Source organism: Brachypodium distachyon, chromosome 5 (genome assembly GCF_000005505.3).
Source record: "Brachypodium distachyon strain Bd21 chromosome 5, Brachypodium_distachyon_v3.0, whole genome shotgun sequence".
NCBI lineage: Eukaryota > Viridiplantae > Streptophyta > Magnoliopsida > Poales > Poaceae > Brachypodium > Brachypodium distachyon.
In genome coordinates, this window is record NC_016135.3 from 15695812 (window position 1) to 15708243 (window position 12432).

At 46.9% G+C, this 12432-nt stretch overlaps 2 protein-coding genes across 2 annotated transcripts; one reads left to right on the top strand and one right to left on the bottom strand.

Moving 5' to 3' along the window:
* The first annotated feature begins 5644 nt into the window (after positions 1-5644).
* On the top strand, positions 5645-8711 carry LOC100842206 (sugar transport protein MST1). Its single transcript, XM_003581253.3, has 4 exons — positions 5645-5941; positions 6879-7198; positions 7312-7944; positions 8034-8711. Exons 1-4 carry the CDS (start codon positions 5806-5808, stop codon positions 8490-8492), a joined length of 1548 nt encoding a protein of 515 aa, XP_003581301.1. The 5' UTR covers positions 5645-5805; the 3' UTR covers positions 8493-8711.
* On the bottom strand, positions 8574-12432 carry LOC100840272 (sugar transport protein MST1). Its single transcript, XM_003579830.4, has 3 exons — positions 12104-12432; positions 9298-10253; positions 8574-9214 (listed from the first exon to the last, which is right to left on the bottom strand). Exons 1-3 carry the CDS (start codon positions 12237-12239, stop codon positions 8780-8782), a joined length of 1527 nt encoding a protein of 508 aa, XP_003579878.1. The 5' UTR covers positions 12240-12432; the 3' UTR covers positions 8574-8779.

Genomic DNA, 12432 nt, shown 5'->3' on the forward strand with positions numbered 1-12432 from the left:
AAAGTTTTAGATGCTTCGGGTGATCTTGTTTTTGATATATCACGCTTTGGGAAAGTTTTTAAGGCTGAATTTCATGCTGCTTCAAATGCAAAATTTAGGTGTCTAGTTGCCAACACATCTACAGATTTATTATTTTGGCATCGTAGACTTGGGCATATTGGTTTTGATCATCTTACTCGCATTATTGGTATGAATGTCTTAAATGGTTTGCTTAAACTTAAGGGAGAAAAACATGTTGTATGCTCTCCTTGTAGACATGGTAAGATGGTTGCAGGTTCTCATGCACGCATTACTAGTGTCATGACTGATGCTCCAGGACAGCTTCTACGCCTTGATACAGTTGGTCCATCAAGAATACAATATTTGGTGGTAAGTGGTATGTTCTGGTGATTGTTGATGATTATTCAAGATATTCTTGGGTTTATTTTATGGCATCTAAGGATGAGGCTTTTAGTCATTTTAAGAGTCTTGTGAATAGATTAAGTGTTGAGCACCCAGGATCTTTGAAAACTATCAGGAGTGATAATGGAACTGAATTTAAGAATTCATATTTTAATCAGTTTTGCGATGAACTTGTCATTGAACATCAATTTTCTGCACCTTATGTACCACAACAAAATGGTGTAGTGGAGCGTAAGAATCGAACTCTAGTTGAGATGGTTCGTACTATGCTTTATGAATTTTCTACTCCTAGAAAGTTTTGGGCTGAAGCTATATCTACTGCTTCTTATGTTTCAAATCATGTGCTCTTGAGATCCAAAATTGGTAAAACGCCATATGAACTACGATTTGAACATAAACCTATTATATCTCACCTAAGAGTTTTTGGATGCAAATGCTTAGTTCTTAAATCTGGCAATCTAGATAAGTTTGAGTCTAGATCATATGATGGCATGTTTCTTGGATATCCTGCTCATTCACGTGGTTGCCGTGTTTATGTTTACGAGACTAACCGACTAATGGAAACCAGTGAAGTGACTTTTGATGAGGCTAGTTCTGGCTTTAGTTCTCTTGTTTCTAATGCAGGAACATATGTTCAGGGGGAGGGAATATTTTTAGATGATGAAGATGATGAGGAGGATGGCGTGCCCCCTGCTGTCCATGCACCATCTATAGCTGTTCCTACACCTACTACTGCTGTTACAGTTGATCACCCTCAGGAGACTACCTCGACTACTCAAGCTAGGGTTGAGCAAACTGCTGAGTCAAATATTTCAGCACCCCGACACATTCAAAAGAGGCACCCTCCTGAACAGATTATTGGAAACATGACTGAGAGAGTCACACGGTCAAGGTTTATCGATTCTAACTCTCCCAATCATTCTGCATTTGTTGCTTCTTTTGAGCCCAAAGATATATCTCATGCATTTACTGATGAATCGTGGATCAATGCCATGCATGAGGAATTAGAAAATTTTGAGCGTAACCAAGTTTGGACTCTTGTTTCACCACCTCCAGGTCATACCCTTATTGGTACACGTTGGGTTTTCAAAAACAAACAAAGTGAGGATGGTGTTATTGTTCGCAACAAGGCTAGGTTGGTTGCTCAAGGTTTTACTCAAATTGAGGGTCTTGATTTTGATGAAACTTTTGCCCCTGTTGCTAGATTAGAAGCTATAAGAATTTTATTGGCATTTGCTACACCTAAATGGCTTTATCAAATGGATGTTAAAAGTGCTTTTCTCAATGGATTCATTGATGAGGAGGTTTATGTTAAGCAACCACCAGGTTTTGAGAATCCAAATTTCCCAAACCATGTTTATAAACTCTCAAAGCCTTTGTATGGTTTAAAACAAGCCCCACGTGCATGGTATGATAGGTTAAAAAAGTTTTTACTTGAAAAGGGATTTACCATGGGAAATGTTGATAAAACCTTATTTGTACTCAAGCATGGCAATGATCAACTTTTCGTACAAGTTTATGTTGATGATATTATCTTTGGGTGTGCCTCTCATGCTTTGGTGTCAGAATTTTCAGAAACTATGAGCAGTATTTGAGATGAGCATGATGGGCGAACTTACTTACTTTTTGGGGCTGCAAATCAAGCAAACAAAAGAGGGCACCTTTGTACATCAAAGTAAGTATATGAAGGATTTGCTACGACGTTTTGGGATGGAAAACTGCAATCCTATTATGACACCAATGGGATTTACGACGTCGCTTGATCTTGACGAGGATGGTGAACCTGTTGACCAAAAGATGTACAGGAGTATGATTGGTTCACTTCTTTATCTTACTGCCTCTAGACCGGATATACAATTTTCTGTATGCTTGTGTGCACGGTTTCAAGCTTCCCCACGTACATCACATTTACAAGCTGTCAAGAGGATTTTCAGGTATCTACATGGCACCCAATCTTTTGGCATTTGGCTTTCTGCTTCCTCTAGTATCATATTGCGTGCATTTTCGGATGCTGATTTTGGAGGTTGTAGAATTGATAGAAAGAGTACATCTGGTACATGCTTATTTTTGGGTGATTCTTTAGTACTTTGGTCTTCTAAGAAACAAAGTTCTGTTGCACAGTCTACTGCTGAAAGTGAATATGTAGCTGCTGCTTGCTGTTGCTCACAGATTTTATGGATAATAGCTACAATGAAAGATTATGGGGTTATTTTAGAAAGTGTGCCGCTTTATTGTGATAACACTAGTGCTATATGTATTGCTAAAAACCCGGTGCAACATTCTAGAACTAAGCACATAGATATAAGATATCATTTTCTTAGAGATCATGTTGAAAAAGAAAATGTTGTGCTCAACTTTATAGATACCGAACGTCAATTGGCAGACATTTTTACTAAACCGTTGGATTCTTCTCGGTTTGCTTTTCTTCGAGGTGAACTTGGAGTAATCAAACCATACGACATGGTTTGAGGGGGAGTGTTCTTCTTGTACGATATGTAAAATATCTTGTCAGTTGCTTCTTTTTCGTTCTTTTATCTTTAATAAATAAAAAATCTGAAAAAGTAATGAGCATTGTATTCCATACTGAAATGACATTTTTGCAACCACGTTTATGTTTTGAGGACATTGTCATTTTATATGTATGCTCGTATGAAGTAGTCTATCACATGACTTCTAATACGAATGATAACTTGAACTAAATCTTGTCATGGTTAAACTTTGTTAGCTATTTTGATCTTGGATACTTTACTAGCAATGATGAAAATATAATGGTATCAAGGTTCCAAATATACAAAGACATGTGGTGTCAAGCAATTTTTACTAAATAAATATGCCAATGTCGCACTACATCTTCACGAGACTGCTTACCATTGCACTTTGGTATGAACTTGGAAGTTGCTGTGTTTATTGAAACCTTTGTCTTAAGCTAACTTCTAATTGTTAATCCTTGCACTTAGGACGTAGGCTTGGCATGGTGTTTTAAATATAAGCTTGACAAGGTTGAATTGACTTGGCATATAAATTCAATGAAAATAAATATCATGCTTTTATAAAGTGCTCTGTTTAATATAATGTGCTGCAAGTTATTTTGTATTCAAGTATTGATGTAGTTGACAGGGGGAGACCATGTTTTGCAATAAATCGTAACAATACTTGATTTTTAGTCATGTGTAGATTACATCATACTTATATACATGTCGAGTACAACTACTTTTTACATGACTTGGATGCACAATTATCATGTTCATGATGTTTCATAATGCTCATTACAACAAAGAAAAATGAAATATGACAAAATAAACATTTTTGTGTGGTTTTGATGAAATTCATTGTCAAAGGGGGAGATATTTCAACACATATACATATCATATTTTACCAATATTTTGGTGTTTATTGGTGTTTCTCCAACATTTTGATGTTTTTCGTTTTGTTTTCAAAACCTTGAAAATCTGAGAGTTAAGTGAATGTGTGTGCCAATCAATGTTTAATGTCTAGTGTTAAGGAGATGTTGCCAATGTTTTTATCAAGGGAGAGATTGTGAAATCATAGGTGAGTGTAACATTGGCAAGTGTTTTAGGTGGAACATTGATGTGAATACTTTGGATAATATGGATACTTATATGATGACTTGTATTTTGTTTAGACTTAGTGCTTTGCTAGTGGTGTGTTGATCCATTAGTTTCTTATGTGAAAACATGGCGTGAGTTGTGTGGAACTTACTCTGAGTCAAGTCGTGGACTTGTGCTCGTACTGGTTATTTGTGTGTTCGCTTTTAGGTGTTGCCGGAGTTAGAGAAACTTGGTCGATGACGGGATCGAGGGACGAAACTTGGGAGAACCTGAGGTCGAGGGATCAATGTCATGCGGAACATTCGTGCGAAGGAACAATGAAAGTGAAGATTACGATGATCTGATCCGGGAGGGCACCGGTTTGTCGTACGTTGTTTATACCGGAGATGTACGGTATTGGAGATATTCGACACGTGATGGTCGAGTTTTGAAGACATCACAAGAAGAGTTGATGACATGGAGTGGCATCGACGTGAAGACATGTAGGTCCAGCCGTGGCTGGATGAGAGCTGTTTAAAGATTAAACAGTAACATCATCAAGATGGTTTCCGATGGAAAAAGTGATCCACATGAAAGTTGTACGCGTCATCGAGACGAACAACTTTTCTTTTGGACTCATCTCAATCCGAGGTCGTATGTGGGTCCCATGGTCAGAATACCGACCGGGACAGAAGAGTTGGTGTTGGATTCGGACTCGGTTTAGGGTCGCGAATTTTCCCTTATAAATAGAAGGCGTCCTAACTAGGGTTTTATCAAGGACGTGAGGTAACTCAGAGCTTTAGATGTAGATCAATTCTTGGAGAGTTTTTGGATGCATGGTTGCATCTTTTGTAATCGATCGACATCGTTGCAATAAAGAGATTCGTTGGTGGTGTCATCTTTGTTCTTCTCGGATCTTTATGGATTCTTCGTGCTAGATCTTTCTAACACTTTGCTGCAGGTTTATGACGAGTTCATAATAATTTGCTGCAGGTTTACCACGAGATCAAGGAAGATCGCGATTATTTCATCTTTCTTGTTATTCCTTAAAATCGATTATAGATTAATTCTCGTAACTTTCTGTCAGCTGTTACTGATTTGATCATATCTTTTGATTGGTAAGTCCAATTGAGCTGATTCTTGTTTACTTGGTTAGATAATTTCAATACCTTTTTTTTGTATACTCATACGTATTTTTTGGTTCATCCAATCAAAAGTTACGGCTGTTTTACTATCACGGACAGAAAGGTGATTTAGGGTTTGAACTTTCGGAAAAAGTTTTAATTTGCTTCCGCGCAATCATTCACCCCCACTCTGATGGCCTATCTCGATCTCACACCAACTTACAAACCCTTTTTTAGTACTTCATCCGATCCATAATAAGTGTCTCAGATTTATTATAACTCTGTAGTAAATTAGCATAAAATTTTAGACACTTGTTATGAATCGGAGGGAGTAGGTTATATTTGAAAACAAAAGGAATCCAATAAGTTCTTGTTGCTCCTTTAGTAATGCCCACTTGCTGTGTACGGCTAGGCCGTTCAGACGCCCAGCTAAGAGTTACGATATTCAAACATTTTTTAAACCGTAATATATAGAGAACAGTGTGTCCTTAGGAGCGTAGACTTGCTACAGTCTTCGATGCAGTTCGATGCTTCAAAAACATATAATACGTCCAGTTCGTCCGCTCGTTAGAATTCCCGATAATATAAACCGCTGCCTAAGCTATATATACACCGGGCGATGCATGGTGGCCTTGCATCATTAGAGTGTTTTCTGCTTCCAAGTTCAACTCATCCATATTTCAACCAAAACAGAGCTCCTGATCGGCTGATCGAGCACGAGCGTTTGAGATATGGCTGGTGGTGGCTTCGTAGCGGCGGACGGCGGTGCCCATGACTACGGCGGCGGCGTGACTCTCTCCGTCGTGGTGACCTCCCTCATGGCCGCCTCCTGCGGCCTCATCTACGGCTACGACACTGGGGTCACAGGTCCGTTACGTATTATGTGTTCTTTATTGAGCTTAGTTCAAACTTCAAAGAAATAGTTTGGTTCACTGAAAAGAAAAATACTCCCTCCGTCCAATACCATGTGACTCAAATCTGTTCAAATATGTATGTATCTATACCTAAAAAGCGTCTAGATGTACCTGTAATTTGGATTTTGCTAAATTAGCTAAACACTGGTATGTTTCTCTTTTTAGAGGTTTTCCAAACGCTAGAAGGATTCTTTTTCTAGAATAAACGCTAGAAGGATTCAGAAGAGTCAAGTCCAATCCATGTACTGATGCAGGATTCAGCTAATCCTATGCCTGGAAGGCTAACTGATTATGAGTACAGTAGATTGTTTTGCCTGCACAAACATTAATTTGAATTCCATTTCATTATTCAAGAGGTGAGAATTTAGGGAATCTACATACAAAAAGAATCTCACCTCCATCCAAATATCCAATGCTTCTGATACGGGCATTACCCGTCACGATATATGACATATGCGTTACATTTTGAAATTTTAAATTTATGGTAGATGCTTCCGTAAGACCTGGGAGCACATGGTCTTTAGAGAACAAACTCACATGACACATGATCCGACAAAGAGAGGTATCTCTTGCCTTGCAAGCTGCAGCTCCTCTGTTTTTCTTCTCTGTTTCTTGAACGAAGCTCTGTTTCTCTGTTTCTTGAACGAAGCTCTGCTTCTCTGTTGCCTTCATGCGCTCCTGCGACCTGCGTCAGGTCATGGCTTCTCTAAAGTCGCCATGAGACCATAACTGATAACTCCATGGATGTTTTTATCAGAACGAAGAACAATCTCTTCATTAGTCACAACTTCACAAGGGATTCGAATCATGCCGCAAAGCAGAGAATGCATGTTGCAAGAAGTCAAGAACTCTTTGCGCTTACACATACGTGAACTTTTGGTAACTCACAGGTGGGGTGACTCAGATGGAGTCGTTCCTGAGCAAGTTCTTCCCGGAGGTCCTGCGCGGGATGAAGAGCCCGAGGCGCGACGCCTACTGCAAGTACGACAACCAGTGGCTCACCGCGTTCTCGTCGTCGCTTTTCATCGCCGGCACGCTGTCGTCCTTGGTGGCGAGCCGGGTGACGAGGAAGGTGGGCCGCCAGGCCATCATGCTGATCGGCGGCTCCATGTTCGTCGCCGGCTCCGTCATCAACGCCGCCGCCGTCAACATCGCCATGCTCATCATCGGCCGCATGCTACTGGGCTTCGGTCTCGGGTTCACCTTACAGGTACTAACAAGGCCCAATAAAATTGTAATTTGGGACTTGGGCTTGGGGCCTGGGCCTGGGTTACGTACATTGAGGCCCAGTTATACCGACAATGTTTTTGGGCCACGCCACAGGCAGCTCCCGTGTACCTCGCCGAGACAGCGCCGGCGAGGTGGCGCGGCGCGTTCACGTCAGCATACAACACCTTCGTCGTCATCGGCATACTGTCGGCTACCATCACCAACTACTTCACGAACCGCATTCCAGGCTGGGGCTGGCGCGTGTCCCTGGGGCTAGCGGCCGTCCCGGGCGTCATCATCGTCGTGGGCGCCTTCTTCGTCCCGGACACCCCCAGCAGCCTGGTCCTGCGAGGCCAGCCCGACGAGGCTCGCGCGGCGCTGCAGCGCATCCGCGGGGCTCACGCCGACGTCGGCGCCGAGCTCAAGGACATCGTCCGCGCCGTGGACGAGGCGCGGCAGAACGACGTCGGCGCGTTCCGGAGGCTGTTCAGCAAGCGGTACCGGCACTACCTGACGGTCGGGCTGGCCATACCCGTGTTCTACCAGTTCACCGGCATGATCGTCATCTCCGTCTTCTCGCCCGTGCTGTTCCGCACGGTGGGGTTCAATAGCCAGAAGGCCATACTTGGCTCCGTCATCAACAGCACCACGAACCTGGTCGCCACGGTCCTGTCCACCTTCGTCATGGACCGCACCGGCCGCAGGTTCTTGTTCATCGTCGGCGGCATAGGAATGATGCTCTGCGAGGTATCCTAATCATGTTCCTTACACTCAATATTGCCTTTGAATGCATCTATCCAACTAACATTTTGGGGTTCAACTATTAATCAATCAAGGTGGCCATTTCGTGGGTGATGGCGGGCCATCTGGGGAAGCACCAGGGGGTGGCGGCGATGCCCCGGGGCTACGCGACGGGCGTGCTGGTCCTGATCTGCATGTGCACCTTCAGCTTCGGGCTGTCATGGGCACCGCTCAGGTGGGTGGTGCCGAGCGAGATCTACCCCGTGGAGATCAGGTCGGCCGGGCAGGCCATGAGCATCTCCGTCGCGCTCTGCCTCGCCTTCGTGGAGCTGCAGGTGTTCATCGCGCTGCTCTGCGCCATGAAGTACGGCGTGTTTCTCTTCTACGCCGGTTGGCTTCTCGTCATGACGATCTTCATGGCGGCGTTCCTGCCGGAGACCAAGGGCGTGCCGCTGGAGGCCATGCGGTCCGTGTGGACGCAGCATTGGTACTGGAAAAAGCACGTCAGTGATGCCAAGCAGGAAAGCGAAATCAGCGCTGTATCGACTGATTAATCAGCGCAAATTCAGTGCTTGTTGTGACGTGTCCGTCGTTTATTTCAACAAACTGAAGGAATGAAAAAAAAATACTACTCCTTTGTTCCAAACGGGCCTCAACTTTCTTTACCGATTTGGTTGAACTTTTGTAAGCCGACCTTGACGAACCAACAGTCCATTCATCACTCACCAGTACATTATAAGGCCTACTCTTGACCGGCTCATTTCATTCCCATTTTAGCAATACATTTCTACCGGTACTATATACCGAGGGCACGCAATCAATAATCAACATCGCACGTCGATCAGGTGGACTCGTCGGCGAACTTCTGGTCCTTGACGAACCTGCCCCAGTACCAATGGCGCGCGAAGACGTGGCCCATGGACTCGATGGGCACGCCCTTGGTCTCCGGCACGAACGCCATCGCGAAGGCGGTCATGACGACGAGCCAGCACGCGTAGAAGAGGAAGATGCCGTACTTGAAGCAGCACATCATGGCGAGGAAGCACTGCGCCTGCACGAAGTTGAGCCCCAGGTTGAGCGCCACGGCCGTGCCCTGCCCCGCCGACCGGACCTCCACCGGGTATATCTCGCCCGGGACGGTCCAGTACAGCGCGCCCCACGACCAGCTGAAGCTGGCCGAGAAGAGGCACGTCAGGACCAGCACCGCCATCCCGTACCCCTTGGGCATCTTGCTGCCGTTGCCCAGCTGCGAGCCCACGATGCTCGCCATTGCCACCTGCAATTAAAACGCCAAGCGAGCAAATCAGGCGTCTGGTTAAGCTGCAGTTAGAACGTACGCGAGTGTGTTCTTGTGTATGCCTGGCAAGTGAACATGAGTGCGCCGCCGATCATGAAGAGCAGCTTCCGGCCGTAGCGGTCCATGGCGAAGCCCGAGGCGACGATGCCGCCGATGTTCATCAGGCCGAGGATGACGGCGCCCATCAGCGCGGCGTCGCTCTCGAACCCGACGGTGCGGAAGAGTATCGGCGAGAAGAAGGCCGTCACGGTCACGCCCGTGAGGTTCAGGAACACGGGGAACGCCACGGCCATCACCGCGTAAGGGCGGTACTCCCTGCGCAGGATCCTCCGGAACGCGCCTTCCTCGTTCCTTCTGTCGTGCTCCACGGCGGCCAGGATGTCGCTGAACTCGGCGTCCACGTCCGCGCCCTTGCCGCGCACCCGCTGGAGCGCGGCGCGGGCTTGGTCGTGCTTCCCGCGCAGGACGAGGCTGCTCGGGGTGTCCGTGATGAACGTGGCGCCGAGCACCATGACGCCGGCCGGCACGGCCGCGAGGCCCAGGGACAGGCGCCAGCCCCAGCCGGGGATCCTGGCCGTGCCGTAGTTGATCAGGTTGGCCACGAGGTAGCCCACGCTGATGAACAGCGGGAACGCGGAGATGAACCCGCCGCGCCACCGCGGGGGCGACATCTCGGCCAGGTAGACCGGCGTGGCCTGGCCCGCGAACCCGAGGCCGAGGCCCAGGAGCGTCCGGCCGACGATGAGCATGGCGAGGTTGGCGGCCGCGGCGTTGACGAGCGCGCCGACGAGGAACAGGCTGCCCCCCGTGAGCATGATGGCCTGCCGCCCGACACGCCGGGTGACGCGGCTCGCCACCAGCGTGCCCACCATGCCGAACGCGTACAGCGACGAGGTGAAGGCCGTCAGCGCCTGGTTGTTGTACATGCAGTACACGTCCTTGCTCGCGTGCCTCGTCGTCCGCTTCAGTAACTCCGGGAAGAACTTCTCGAGGAATGACTCCATCTCCGACACGCCCCCTGATCAATCAATAGGATCAATAGGACGGGGATACAATCAACACGATCTACTTTTTCCGTTTCATAAAGATTAACATGGCTTTGAACTAGCTCCGGTTCTAGTCCGCGCAATCTCTATGAAACGCAGAAGTAAATGATTAGAATTTAAATGCAGAAGGAAAAAAGAACACTTGAATGATGGAACGAGGATATTTGTTCTCGTCATCAGATTGGCACGTCGTTGTGCTGTCTTTACTCGAATACATGCACGTGAGCGCATTCAGTGGAACAACAGGTTGAACCTCCAATATTCTTTAGCGGTCCGCAGGGTGGTTGCCCACACGTGTGTGCGATAAAAGTGAGTGTTCTCCTAAACGGAGGTACAGGAACAACTTTACTCCGTCTCATCAGTTTTTTAATTAAGAAGAAAAAGTTTCATTATCTAGTTAATTAGTGAGAAATATACGAAAAGTCGTCACGGAACACGACAACACTGCCTGTGTGGACTGTATGTATTTGTTTTGCAGAAGAAGAAAAAAGTACTAGCATCATCATTTTCTCTCATTACAATATGCCGATCTTATCAAGGCAGCTGGTGCGTCACCGGGGTATGATACGGTCATAATCCCGGCCGATCCCGGCTTCCTTTGGCGATATATAGCAAAGCAATATCACAATCGACGAGACTATAGTATCGAGCGAATCTCTCACTAGACCAAGCCACTCCAGTGGAAAAAGCAAACATCTTATTCTCCTTTCAGGCTTTTCGCTCAAGGCAAAAAAAAAAAAGAGTCTGTCAATCAGCTCCCTAGGATCCCATGGAGATGGAGATATGCCCGTGGATTGCACAGCTCTGGTAGTGTTGACGAGACGCCCCGGGCCGCCAACACGGCATCTTAGCTCGGTGGAGACGGAGATTGCGTGTGTGTCGTCCAAAATGGTGATGTGCGTGGTGCCACTGATAAGGTCATACAAACACAACACAAGGCTCTCTCTGTTTGGGCTCCTCGGGTCGGTCCGAAGTACTCCACGAGAACCACTGACTGATAAGAACGAATCGGTGAGCAACTGACCACGAAAGCTAAACAAACTGTACCTGAGCCGACGTGTCTACTCGGCGCTCCACGAGACCAGCGCAGGCAGGCCGTGGAATCGCCGTACGCTGCTGCTGGCCTCGACGTCTCGTGTACGATCGGGACAGGGCCATCCAATTCAATCGAACCATCGAGTCGTCTGAGCGTGGCCGGACCCACCTGTAAGACCTTCTGTCTGGTGGCCCCTCCTCACTCGACTCGTTGATGCCCTCCTGGCCGACCGATCGTTCCATACGGACAGGCCAAGGGACCATTCGGATTAATTCACGTACGGCTCAGTGAACAGGCTTGTCCCCGTCCATGTACTGGGCACAATTTCCCAAGAGTGTGATCTATGTAGAGTGTACAGTAAAAAAGATCTGGCGAGAAGACAACCAAAAAAAAAAAAATTGGCGAGAAGACAGACTGCAACCCTTTCAATTGGATCTAGTCCTATCGTATCTCGTGGTATGATTTTAAAACTGCCCTTAAATTGGCGTGTGATTCAGGCACACGACGTGTCTGCCTCGATTAATTAGATTAAGAATCACAGCCAGATTTGGAGATATTTGGGGATCCAGAAAGAAGGATGAAACTAAGCAGAGAAAGGAAAGGATTTAGTACGATTTAAGAACACAGCTGCGAGCGCTTCGTGCCCTCACATAGCGAGCTCGATTTGTAGAAGATGGTGCCAGAACTTAGAGACCGGATATCCAAATCAAGAAAGAATCGATACGAAGAAGCGTACACCATGTCAAGAGAACACTACCGACGACGAGCTAGCGAGCAAAGACGCACCTGAGATGCCAATGTCGTAGCCGAAGATGAGGCCCCCGGAGGCAGCCATGAGGCAGGTGACCACGACGGGGACGGTCAGGGCGCTGCCGTAGTCCGGCACGCCGCCGCCGTTCAGGAGGAAGCCGCCGCCGGGCATCCTCGGTCGACCGGCCCCGGTCAAAGGCACAGCCGGAATCGGGGTTGTGGGAGCAGGAGGTATCGCCAGGCCAGGCAGGCTATAGCTGCACGAGAGCTATAGCAGGCACACGAGCAGTTCTGACGTTGATGCTCTTCTGAGCTGCTCGGGGTGTCTTGGTGCCAACTGCCAAATGTTAATGGCCTGACCTTCC